The 11,901-nt window shown below is 55.7% G+C and overlaps 3 protein-coding genes across 3 annotated transcripts; 1 reads left to right on the forward strand and 2 right to left on the reverse strand.

Annotated features, from left to right (window-relative positions):
* Positions 1-381: 381 nt before the first annotated feature.
* On the reverse strand, positions 382-5,597 carry POSPLADRAFT_1130376 (hypothetical protein; the record flags this gene model as incomplete). Its single annotated transcript, XM_024483947.1, has 17 exons — positions 382-421; positions 506-1,173; positions 1,230-1,342; positions 1,396-1,458; positions 1,509-1,629; positions 1,682-1,953; positions 2,012-2,543; positions 2,595-2,636; positions 2,687-2,703; positions 2,766-2,925; positions 2,986-3,013; positions 3,078-3,546; positions 3,598-3,884; positions 3,942-4,207; positions 4,260-4,973; positions 5,011-5,339; positions 5,402-5,597. 17 exons carry the CDS (start codon positions 5,595-5,597, stop codon positions 382-384), a joined length of 4,317 nt encoding a protein of 1,438 aa, XP_024344605.1.
* Positions 5,598-7,024: 1,427 nt separating this feature from the next.
* POSPLADRAFT_1030719 (hypothetical protein) lies at positions 7,025-7,831 on the reverse strand (the record flags this gene model as incomplete). Its single annotated transcript, XM_024476745.1, has 4 exons — positions 7,025-7,168; positions 7,238-7,340; positions 7,391-7,561; positions 7,734-7,831. 4 exons carry the CDS (start codon positions 7,829-7,831, stop codon positions 7,025-7,027), a joined length of 516 nt encoding a protein of 171 aa, XP_024344606.1.
* A 2,029-nt stretch (positions 7,832-9,860) lies between these two features.
* Positions 9,861-11,301, forward strand: POSPLADRAFT_1030720 (hypothetical protein; the record flags this gene model as incomplete). The annotated part of the gene is made up of 4 exons (XM_024476746.1): positions 9,861-10,031; positions 10,082-10,189; positions 10,244-10,748; positions 11,159-11,301. The coding sequence occupies 4 exons, from the start codon at positions 9,861-9,863 to the stop codon at positions 11,299-11,301; spliced, it is 927 nt and encodes a 308-aa protein (XP_024344607.1).
* Between the last annotated feature and the right edge of the window lie 600 nt (positions 11,302-11,901).

The raw sequence follows: 11,901 nt of genomic DNA on the forward strand, positions 1-11,901 counted from the left end.
ATTGAGGGCAGCTGATAAGCAAGCAGATGAGAGACAGATAATAGATGAGACGTTAAACAATTAGTCGTCGCGGTCAGCCCCTCGCCGCCTGCTCAAGCTGAATCGGGACGGAGATGAGGGGGAAGGCTCGGACTGGAAGGACGTTCGTGAGCGCGTCGGGCTGACACTGTCTGGATCAAACTCCAGGCGCATACGCAGTCTGCCTTGACCTTCACGCAGCTCCGCGAACACTTCCGCGGATGCCACGCCAGAATCCGTTTGGAGGTGACGCCATAGCTAGACGCGTTGTACGGTGAGCATTAATGCCAGCTCCTGAATGGCGGGGAACGTACGTCGATCTCTGCTGAGCCTAGTAATTTATCCTTGCCCAACGTCTTGTGATCATAAATCCATGCGTGCATCTTGGGTTGTGTGGCAGGGGCTGCAGCAAAGACGAACGACTCATTCCTATGCAAGCAGTCAGCAACGCGGTCATGACCGATGTAGCAGGGGTAGCAAAACGCACCACTCTGGAGTCATAGTCTTGTGCGAGTGTTTCGTTTTGTGCTCCTTGTCACCCACTCGGACTACCACATAGGGCTTGATGTCACCCGACGAGAGGTCTTTCGCGTCCATGATCATGACGCGCAACGAGCCATGCTCTTGCGATTGACCATTGAGTGAACCTGCGCTGTTGAATATGGAGCCGTTGGTGCCGAGCGAAGGGAATACAGCTGAAGCTGCATTTGCAATGGGGGAACTTGATCCTATGGGTTGGGACGACTGTCCAGCAGGAAGGTCCGACACCGACGCCCGGTCATCCGCCTCAACAACCTCGCTCTTGACATGATCCTTGCTCTTGAAGACACCAGTCACGCCATGGATGACACCTTTGCCAGCACCGGCCGCAAGGCCCACAGGGATGTGACCAATCTGGGTCATTGCACGACCTGCGGAGGAGAACGTGGAAGTGTTCTTCCGTGTCTTCACAATAATCTCGGGCTGGAACAGTAACCGGACCCTGACAAAGCCCTTCTGACCGTGCTTTGCAGACGACAAAGGAATGACGCGTTCAGCAGATTGAAAGGGTTCGATATCTGCAAGGTCAAGCTTGCCAGAGCCTAGACTCTTAGCCTGTTCGATCTGGTTCCAGTCGAAGGCTTCGACCGTGAGGTCAGCAACCACTCGTGACGGCTAACAAAGCGTCAGCTCTCGCTATGTATCATGAAATGCTGAGACAACAGACATACCACTTGTAAGACGAAGTTCTCATTCCACTCAGGATTAAGCGTCTTCTTCTTCGTCTGTGACTTGTACATCTTCTGGCCATTGAGGTGGAACACGACGAATGGATCGGATTTACCTGTCACACAGTGAGTTGTAGGAGCTGCTGCTGATGCAAACAATACAACGTACCGCCTCTGTCGACACCCTGGATCTCACTGCCGTCTAGCAGATCTATGCGGAGCATCCCTTGATCTGAACACAACTAAGCATTTGCAAAATGCACATAAAACAGGTGTACGTACTGTTGACGCTCTCCCGGGGCTCAAGTACGATGGGTACTGGAACGTAGCGCGCTTCAAGCTCGACGGTGGACTTCTTCTCCTCATCGTCCTTGTGCAGGAGGGTGAATGTCATAGGACCGTCCTATCAGGCAGTCAGTAACGTTGACCGCCTTTTCGACCGTAGCAAGACAGACCAGTGTGTGCTGCAAGAAGGGCTTCGCATCACCCTTCCACTCAGCGATGATATCGTCTCGATCGCCCTCGTCCGCCTCGTTGAGCCTAAGCCACACGCGACCAAAGTCGAGTTCCTTGACGAAGCCTTCACCAATGTACTCCCAGTGCGCATTGTGACTGTGGGGGCGGACAGTGCTGAAAGCGGGCCAGTACGCCTCGTCGAGGAGAACCTCAAGACGCGCCTTCTTGTGCAGCTGCCCCGAGATGACATTGAAAACGATAACGCCGGATTCTGCCATGCAAATCAGCGCCTGTGCCCGCGTGCGATTGGGCAATATTATTAGACTCACGGTGTTGCAGCAGCTCCTCCTTAGACAGCTCTTTCCCTTGCTCTTCTGGACGCCCCTCTTCCACCTTACCACCTTCTGGCGCCGCGGCACCGTCGGCATTCTCAGCAGGCTGTGCAGGAATAGGCGAAGTTGGTGAGCTTGGCGAAAGGTTCACACCCGCAGCCTCAGACTTCTCATCGAGGCCGAGCGGCCGGGACACAGTGATGCCCTCAGGAACATGGTGGGCGCTGCGCTCACGTCGCATCGAGGATGTGGACGAGTGGTCGTCCACGATCTCTCCTTCCGACTCTGCACCACGCTGCGCGGCGCGCTGGATGAGATTCGGACCGCTCTCAAATCCAATGCCCTTGACTGGGATAGCAGGAACAAACTCTGCTTCATAGTGCAGCTTGCCCTTATACGAGCCTTTATCCAGTCTGATGGGCTCTGCCACCGCCCTTTTCCCAGTCGACTCATGGAGGAACTCCGAGTCTCCAGCAGCAGGCTTGGCGAGGTCCGACACTTTCAGCTCGACATAGCCAAGGGAACGGTCCTGTTGTCTGTCAGGCGCTGGAATGGACGGTACTATAATAGGCAGCATTACCTTCGTCAGGTGTTGGTAATCCATACACTCCAGCATCATGGTCTGTACATTCATTAACGTCGAGCCGGCACAAATGAAACTTCCATGCGTACCTCCTTCAGCGAATGCACTGTGATTCCATATCTGTCAATACAAACGTAACACGCCACGCCTGAGGCATGAACCACACACCTGGAATGTAGATGATCTGATCCCACTCCGGGTTCAAGTCTGGACAGAGCGCATCAGAGGTCAGTACAGACGCTGTCAGAAGGAAACACTTGCTATTATTGATGACTTCCGTGCGGCCTTGCGTGATATTGTTGATCTGTACCCGGACATACGGGTCGCTCTGTCAAGTGGTAATGAATGGTGAGGCGCAGGCGCAGACGACCAGTGGCGCCGGACCCACCTTCCCTCCTAGAGCTACTTCGACGTTTCTGCAGATGAACTCAATCAGCACCTCGCGCATATATGAACCTCAGCCCTGCAGCCCGTACGCACTTGACGTCTGTCGCCTTCTGCAGCCACAGCCGCACCACGCCTATCGGAGGGACATACTGGTCCGCGCCGTGCACACTCCCGGGCATGTTCAGCGGCTTCCAGTCCGCACTCAGACGCACCCGCCCGCTCTTGCAGTTGCTCAGCTCCCACCAGTCGCGTCCGGCTTCCTTGTTGGCGTTCAAGAGATCCTCCACGCGCACCGACATGTAGCCAATGATCGGATCCTTGAGGAACTCACGGTCGTCGACGATTTTGATTGTCACCACTGAGCCTGGCCGATCCGTACAGAGCCACTCGGTGCTCGTCTCCCAGACAGGGTTGTTCGTGTGCTTCATCTTGTTCGTGGTGAACATCGGATGCGGGTCCGTCCCGAGGTGCACACGGCAGAAGGGATTCAAATCGCCCGACATAGACTTTGTGTGGTCGAGATCCTTCGCCTGGTGCATCGTCAGGCGGACGATGCCGACCTCTGCCCTAACCTCAGTCATAGTGTCCCTAACACGTCTCAGAAACCACTCACTCGTGTCTTCCGGCAGTTCCTCCTTTCCGCCCGTGTCCCCAGAAGACTTCAGGACGGGATAGAAGGTAACGTCATAGCGTATCATGCCTTTATCCTTGCCATCCTTCAAAATCGGCGCCTCGAGGCCTTCGTACGAAGCGTCCTCGCGCAGCTTCGACATATCGAAAGATGCACTCCCGATCTCAGAGTCCTTGCGGTGATCGTTGAAGTCCATGACGGAGAGTATGAGCGACTCTGTGAGCGAGTTGACAAGCAGGAACTTCGTCTCCGACCATGTGGGGTTCGCGCTGCACGGGATGACATGTCAAGCCACTGCCAACAAGGAGCTCAGAAACAATACATACGTGTCTTGCTTCGCTTTGGTTCTCGCGAGCTCACTCCTGCTGTTGATGCTCAGACTGACATACGGGTCTGGAGAGCCGCCACTGATCTTGCTACCCCTGAGGCCACGAGCCGACTGTACCGTGACCTGAAGGACACCAATTGCCTGGTCAAGAGGCTCCCCGGAGAGAAGCTGCTCAAGATTGAGTGTGAACACGTTCGGGTCGTACATCATGGGGGCCAAGGTGCCGTGCACCATTTCGCGGATGAAGTTTGACAGTCCGGGGATCTGCAAGAGGATACATTAAAGGACTAGCGCACACAGCGTATTGGGTACTCACGAAGCCGATGTCGAACCCAAACGTCTCGCCGCCAATGGGCTTCAGCACCCAGTCAAAGGCGGGCTTCTCCAGGAAGGACAAGTCCACCAGCTGGACATGCGGGAAAGTGGTCATCAACTTCATGCGCACGCGCAGGACACCAGTGAAGGAGATGTCCTCCAATAGGATAGGTATCGTCGCACTCGCAATGCCCTTACCGACGCGGACGGAGAGCACAATCTTGGGGTTCACCTTGTCCTGCTTTTGCTTCTCCGTCAGCTCGGAGACGTCGTTCGGCGTGAACGAGACGCCCCACTCCATGAGCACGACGTCGTCTGAGGTCCGCGGGCTCGTCTTCACCTTGTCAATCCGCGGCGCTTTGGTTCCAAGCGTGAAAGTGCTCAGCCGCAGCGACTCGAGGAATGTGGGGCAGTTCGTGCTCAGGATCTGGTCCACAGATGCGATGATTGTCTGCGAAAGCACAGGCTCGTATATCAGCCAGAAGCGGTCCAGAAAGTTGTTGATCCAGTCGGCCGTCTCAAACTCGGACTCGGACGAAAGGCGCGTCTTCACGAGCTCACGTTGGATGTCGTCCCGCGCTCGCCGGCGCACACGCGCCATAGAAGTTGTGTAATAGGTGTTACAGAACGCGAGCAGGATGAAGAGCCAGCCCCACCCAAAGCCGAAACGGGTGAAGAAATGTGAGAAGATGACGGCCTTAGGTGCGCGCATCAGCTGTCGGTCTCATCAATCATCTGCAACTGCCACTCACTGCCACCACAAGGGACGCGTTGTGATACCATTCTCCGTAGAATTGCTCGCTGATGAATGCTGCAAGCACATACTTGTCTTTCTCTCCGCCTTCTGTCTTTGCAGGTGAGTCGATGCCGCCCACCGCTCGCCAGCCTACTTTGTACCAGTCCGGGATAGCAGGTGCTGGCCCCTCGGGCATGGCGCCGGGGATCTGTGTCTCTGACGACTGCGGTGATAGTGGCGACTGAAGTTCCTCATACTGTGCGTCACCGTTATTGTGTGTGTCATCCGCATGCTCAATCGTGATGGTAGGCACAATGGCGCTGTTCCCCGTATCAACCGCGAGTTCTGTGGCAAGAAGTCAAGACGCGTGCTGCAGCAGCAGCAGCAGCAGCACAAACGCGACGCACCTCTGCCGTTCGCAGCACCGTCGTCGCTCGGTTTTAGCTTGTCTGCATGCTGGCCAGCTTGTGCGGCCTTCGCCTCGGGGGACGCGTCAGGATTAAATGTATGCACTGGTACGCGGTTTTTCGCAGTGTCATCGTGTACGATGCCATTCACCTGCGCCTGTGCGTCGGGGGATATAGTCATGCCGTTGGCCGCCATGAGTGCTGGCGGGGAAGGTAAGAGGGCGAGTGATGTGTTCGTAGGGTATATCAGGATGCGAATGAAAGAGCGTGGCGGGAATGAGGTAGGCGATCCAGTGGGTGCGGACAAGACTTGAATAGGGAGTGTTAAGAAGCGCTTGTCTCGCCCAAGCGCTCGATTCATTCCACAATGACGCTAGGCTGTGTCCCCCGCCACCCCGCGCAGCCTACACCCGACCCCATGTGTTATTTTTGGAAACCCCCCCCCCTGTCTCTAGAGTCTACAGTGTACTCTTATCATCTCGAGATTTGTACTGTGGCTAGTCTGCCCCCACTCAGACGGATAATACTGCTTGGAATCTAAACAAACCATTTCGGCCGGCAACAATGTCTTGACACCTCCATTCAAAAAAAATAGGTGACATTGACAGCCGGGACTGGTTATCCACTTCCCGAGTATGGTCCAGGCTGACACTGCTTTCGACTACATCGGTTCCTGCCAGTGCGTGTTTGTCAATCTCTCTCACTTTTATGGATCTCCGTATGGGGTGGCGTGCACAGGTTGCCTGATATACCCGCAGCATTTGTATTCCACTGAGTGCCACATCCTTAGACACTTGTACGATATCTATGCGGAGCTCGACACCAGGCGGTACCGAGGTACCTGCGTCGGAGTCCAGTGTGATTACATTCATCATGCTCGCTGAGCCTATGTCGTAAGCGTACTCTCGGCATGGGTTGTGAATCTCCTCGATGCACTCCAGTGGCCCCACAGCTCTGATGCACGTTGCGTGTGCTTACCTCCTTGCCGCAATTCGTATCTATTCCCCTAGGTCTGGGGTCCGCCTCCAAGATCAGTCTGACAGTCCGCTCAGGCACACATCTTGCAACTTGTTTGGCAGGTCACGGGCACATTCTACGAAATTCTTGAGCAAACAGTGACGACGGTGGCGGCCGGTGGCAGGTCAAATACATGGCATGCACGCACTGCCCATAGCCAATGGTCGCTCGAACGGACCTAGCAGGCCGAAAAACAGAGGCTTTAACTACGAGGGCCTACATTCTCACCACTTGTTTGAAAGGTGTCTCAGACCGATCAGAACATTTTTGACAGTAATTTTTGGTGTCCCCAACCTGCGAGCGGCGCGCTCTCGACTCCGTGGGGCGGATTCCCATGTCGGAGTCTGGTGGGCCCAGCCACATCACTGCGCTATACATATTGGAGGCGGTGTCATCGGCCTCCATGGGCGCAGTTGTCGCCGTTGATCTTAGGTGTCATGTTTTGGTGGGCCCCCAGCAGTGTGGATGTCGCGATTGGGAACGACGTCCACCAGACCCGCCGTCGACATATGAACTCTCAGTCTGAGGCTTCACTTTCTCTATTTCGGTGTAAGTCTACTGCCGTATCTTTACTAGGTCATGTATGCTTAGCATTTAAGAACCATATTACTTCTGTTGCACTCTCGTATTTGTGAGGTGTTTACACCCCTTGCGGGTCGGTATGAACAAACCATGATAATGTTTCAGATTCGTTGTTGCATCAGACCTCTGATTCTGCGCACTCCAGATCTCGGGGTTGACGGCTGCAATCTGTCCGTACGTGTACAACAGAAAGTTATTTGATTACCATGGCAGTTTACTCAAATTACTACCACTCACATCGTATCTACGCCTGTCAAATCCGGATATCTTGGCAGGCCCGCGAAGGGAAGGAGAAATCACTGTGCCTACTTCTGCAAGGGCTGCACGGGGACGGGCGGTACTAAATTCAAAGGCAGGGCCGGTATTAAATTCACGAGGATATATACATACGCGAAGAATGCCACCCGTACTATCGTCCCGCCATCCCAGAATCTAGTTTTGAAGCCAGCTCTGTCAGCTCTGATACTATTTGAAAACTGCTTCATCGTCAAACTTGTGTCCGGCGTCGTATCTGCGCATGAATACAAAAATGCCTGCCTGAAGGATCGTCCGCCGGGCGACCTGTCGCATGATGTTAGATTCCAAGGTAGTTAATATATTTGCGACACCCGTGCTTTTTACACTGGCGACCGACCCATCATCAGCCCTGGGGATTTTCCCCAGGGGGCTGCCTACCCGCTGCAGCAGGCATTGTGCTATTAAAGGCGCCGAGGTGCCGGTGGGGACAACGCACCTTGCAATCGTGCTTTTCGATCCCGTGGGTCCACGCCTGCTTGAGACATCCGCCACGAGCCTTGTTAGCCCCCAGTGCGATATAAGGCGGCTGTACATTGCGCTAGGCGCCCTGGCGTTAGCTGCAGGTCCTTTTATTGCTACAAATTGCGTTGAACAGTTTTCATGACATTGCCTTCCGCAGGCATCATTCAGTTGATTGCACCTGGCAAGAGGTTTTTAGTGCACCCATTGGTACTGGTGACCTTCAGCCTTTTGCTCTTTCCATGCGGATGGCGTCAACTCTTGATGTGATTATCAACGTTCCTCACAGCAGTACATTTAATGCCGCTCGATACTTCAAGCGTCGTCCAGGAAGAAGACAAATGACCCCTGTCAACAACAAACCATAGAGGGAGCAGATAAGCCGTTAAACGTGACGGTTGTTGTACCTGAACGGCCGGCGAGTCCGAAAATTTCCCCTCTCAGGGTGGGAAGTTGCCACGCTCATGGTGTTTACACAAGTCCTGAGTGGCTCACCTAACGACTTCGAGGCAGAATGGGGGTCGTTCGGGCTCACAAAATCTTCTCGGAGCTAGGGCATACACCGCCATGCAGGCTGCGGTAATGGAGGAACTCGATGTCGCGAGTGATCTCCGTCAGGGAAGTCGCTCGAGAGTAATGCCAAGAGGGCCCTCCGTATTTACTCGCGAATGTGTATCTGGACATCGCGAAGGCGGCCCCCGCGGAGCCGCATGGTCGCAGCGGGGCCGAGTGCCCTGTAAGCGTCATGGAACACGGCGGGCCGCCACCTCCGCTTCTGAGTCGCGTTGTACGCACTGCTCATGTCCGTTGAGGTCATTCTGTTGTCTGTGTTGTATACAGCGGCCGATTGACTGACCCGGACGACGGCGTGAATATTTGTTTTTGGTGATCGATGGTATTGAAAGAATGCCTTGCTATTTGTGAAATATGGACGCCGATATAGCGATCGTATGATGTCCCCAGCGGCTTTGTTCCGCGATAATACAGTGGCGCCATATCAGTATTAGTATGGCTTGCGTTTGTACTTACGATCACTGTTGGCAGATTGCGCGACGCAGTGGCGCGCTCTGGCAAGATCGTCAGATGTGTTGGAGGATCCTTGCATGGTGAGCCACGGACAAGCTTGGCTTCTTGCACGGTTCATATAACTCGGTCCCGAGTTTGCCTTCGTCCCCGCTTCGTGAGACAGCATGCAATAGAACGGGCAACCTACACGTGAGGCGAGTGGTGGAAATAGACTGTGCTTACACCGCAGGCGGCTTGGCACCTACCATTGAAGAGGAAGATGGGTTCGGAGCCCGGAAAAGGCCATTCACCGAGAAGTATTTAGGTGTGGAATCGCCAAGAGGCCCAAGAACTTCTAGGGAGAGGCAAGCTCCCTGATTTCCGTGCCCAGGAGATCACGGCCCCCGCGCGAATACGTGGCTGCAGGCGCGATTGGCTGTTCGTGCAGGAGGGCAGTGCTCGATTTAACGGGCGCAACGACGTGACGCTAAGTATAAACATTGGAAATAATAGGGTTAGAAATAAACTGGATGACGGGATGGGAAGAGTTCCTGGACGCTGTACTTAGCAAGCGCTTAGTAAGAGAGGGCGGGATTGGAGGGCGTCTAGGCGGCAGCGGAGCCGGAGAAGGCTTGGCATGCTTTAAAAGGAAAGGGAACCAAACGGGAGCTAATTTTTGCTGACACACGTGATGGCCGCAGAATGCCAAGCCAGGGAGCAGGCAATTATAGCAGGCTATTATTGGGCTTGTCGGGTTGGCGCCCAGTGCCGTCCTCCTGCTTCGCTTCCGCCACTCAACGCCCAGTCACACTCACCGTCTTCGCCTCCCCCCGCCCTCCCCCGCTGCGTGCCCCCGCCTCCCGAGCGCGGAATATCTGCATGCTGCGCAGTGCCAGGGTAGTTGCCGCGCCCGTGCGCCCGCGATCTGGTGCAGATGCCGCCCGGAACGGGGACGGGGAGGGGATGTATGCGATGCTATTTCTTGGTGGTCTTGGCAGGCTATATTTACGCCAGGCGTTGGGAGTGCTCAGCCGCAGAACGTCAAAGATAGACACTTGGCCTTGGCTTGTATCCCTGTTATAAGTACGCAGTCCTTCCAATGCCGCCCCCGTCCATAACCCCCTCGTTCGCCATCATGAACACCCTCCCGTCCCCGCCCCTTCGCGCCGTCCCCAGCGACTCCGCCCGCCACTCCCACAACCGCCGCACACAACGACCAGACTCGCCCATGGACACCCTCCTGGGCGCAGTGTGGCAGTCCATTCAGCAGGTACGTTACTCTCGATCACTCTCGATCACCCGCTCATATCTCGCCCGTAGTCACCACCACCTAGCCTGCGCGACATTCTCGACGCCTACCGCGCCAAAGGCGACGGCGACCGTGACATGCTCATCGCCATGCTTAATGCCAAGAGTGCCGAGGATCAGGTGGGTTTATCCTCATGCCTGCGCATTGGTCTAGCCCTAAATTGTACCGCCCAGCGCATCGCGTCCCTCGCCTCGCTCCAGCGCACCATGCTCGATATGTATCAGCCTGCGCTCCATCCCTCCTCACACTCCATCCCCCCATTGCACCTGTCCACCGATGTGCACTCACATTCACACTATGGGCATCACCATTCGCCATCGGGTCCTTCATATTCCGTAACGCACATGCCTTCGCCGCCGCATACATCTTACCACCACTCGCCGCACTCGCGCGTCCACGCGCACGACGAGTCGGCTTACATGTCTCACCGCCGCGGTTCGAGTGCATCTGCGTCGAGCCCGACTGCAAAAGAAGCTCTCCTCGCGCCTTCGGGCTCGTCGCCCACGCGCAAGCGACGCCGCTCGCGCTCGCCACCGCCTGCTCGCGAGCATCAGCGCATGCATCTCGAGCAGCTACCGGGTAGCGCGCACGACTTGCCGTTGCCGCCATCACCGTACTCGTCTGCGTCATCACACAGCAGCGGTGGCTCTCCCCGATCACGAGAGAGCATGGCGATTGGTGCGTTGCTTTCGACGTCACAGATCAGGGACGAAGAGAGTGGCAAGCGGATCCCTAGCTCATCAGAGCGACACTCGTCTGCGCCGTTGCGGGATGCGCGCTCATGATGTATTCGTGTCTGTGCCTGTTCTCTCGTCTCATCGGTCCGGGTGCTCGTCTGCGTCGGTCCTGTGTGTATTGTGTACGGAACCCGCATGGTTTCTTGTCGATAGGTAGTTCCCTTGCAGTATCTTTATATGACATGCTACATCCTGTACATCCCACCCTATCGTACGTCGCGCATTGGTAATACCAGTTTCGCCTTGCAAAATACAGTTCACCTCGCGACGCTTCAGCCGCCTCTATCGATATTTCCCGCGTCCGTCCAAGCTTTTTCGACACGCCCTGATGCATGGCACTCGACCTGTCAGGCCAGGGCGAGGCTGCCTCGTCCGCATACTTACCGGGGGCCGTCTATCGCAACGTCGCTATTCTTGGGCTGAGTGTATATTCGGCCCTGGTGGACAGCGCCAAGCAGCCTGCGCGCAGGGGCAGCATATCACGTCAGATGTAAATCAGCGGCATGCCTTATCATCGAATTGTTCGCCATTGGGATGAGGACGATGGTGCGGTGCCCAAGAAAAACTCGCGGCGGCAGGCCAAGGCACACGCATGACAGCGCACAGGGCTTGGGCGTCCAACTTTGTCCGGAATTTTCTCGCGTTCGAAATACGCTGCGGGCGTGGGCTGTGGTGTTGCGAGCTTAAGCGAGGGCGTGCAGACCCCCTATCCAGAGTCGTCCACGGGAGAAGCATCGCGAACACACGAAGTGCTTGGGCCTGGTAGCCCGGTGATCATGGGGATGGCGACAGTGGGAGGGGCGCGGACACACGCCCGGCGTTTCCGACAAGCGGGGAAAGACAGGGACGAGCGGTGTACCTCCAGAAGGCAGTGGCTGTCTCAGGTAGCCGCCAGGTAGTGTGAACTCTGTTACCCTGCTAGCCCGTGGCAATATGAAATGTGTGGTCTCGTCAATCGGCGATTGAGGCTGCTATCTAAGACTCGTACCCACTGTACTTGGAATTGTGCGACCGGTGCGCCGCCAGTTACTACTACGTCTAGCTCGACGATCTCGGCGGATGATCAGAATCTGGTTAATCGGGGCGACTAGCAT

Source organism: Postia placenta, assembly GCF_002117355.1.
Source record: "Postia placenta MAD-698-R-SB12 unplaced genomic scaffold POSPLAscaffold_1, whole genome shotgun sequence".
Taxonomy (NCBI): Eukaryota; Fungi; Basidiomycota; class Agaricomycetes; order Polyporales; family Adustoporiaceae; genus Rhodonia; species Rhodonia placenta.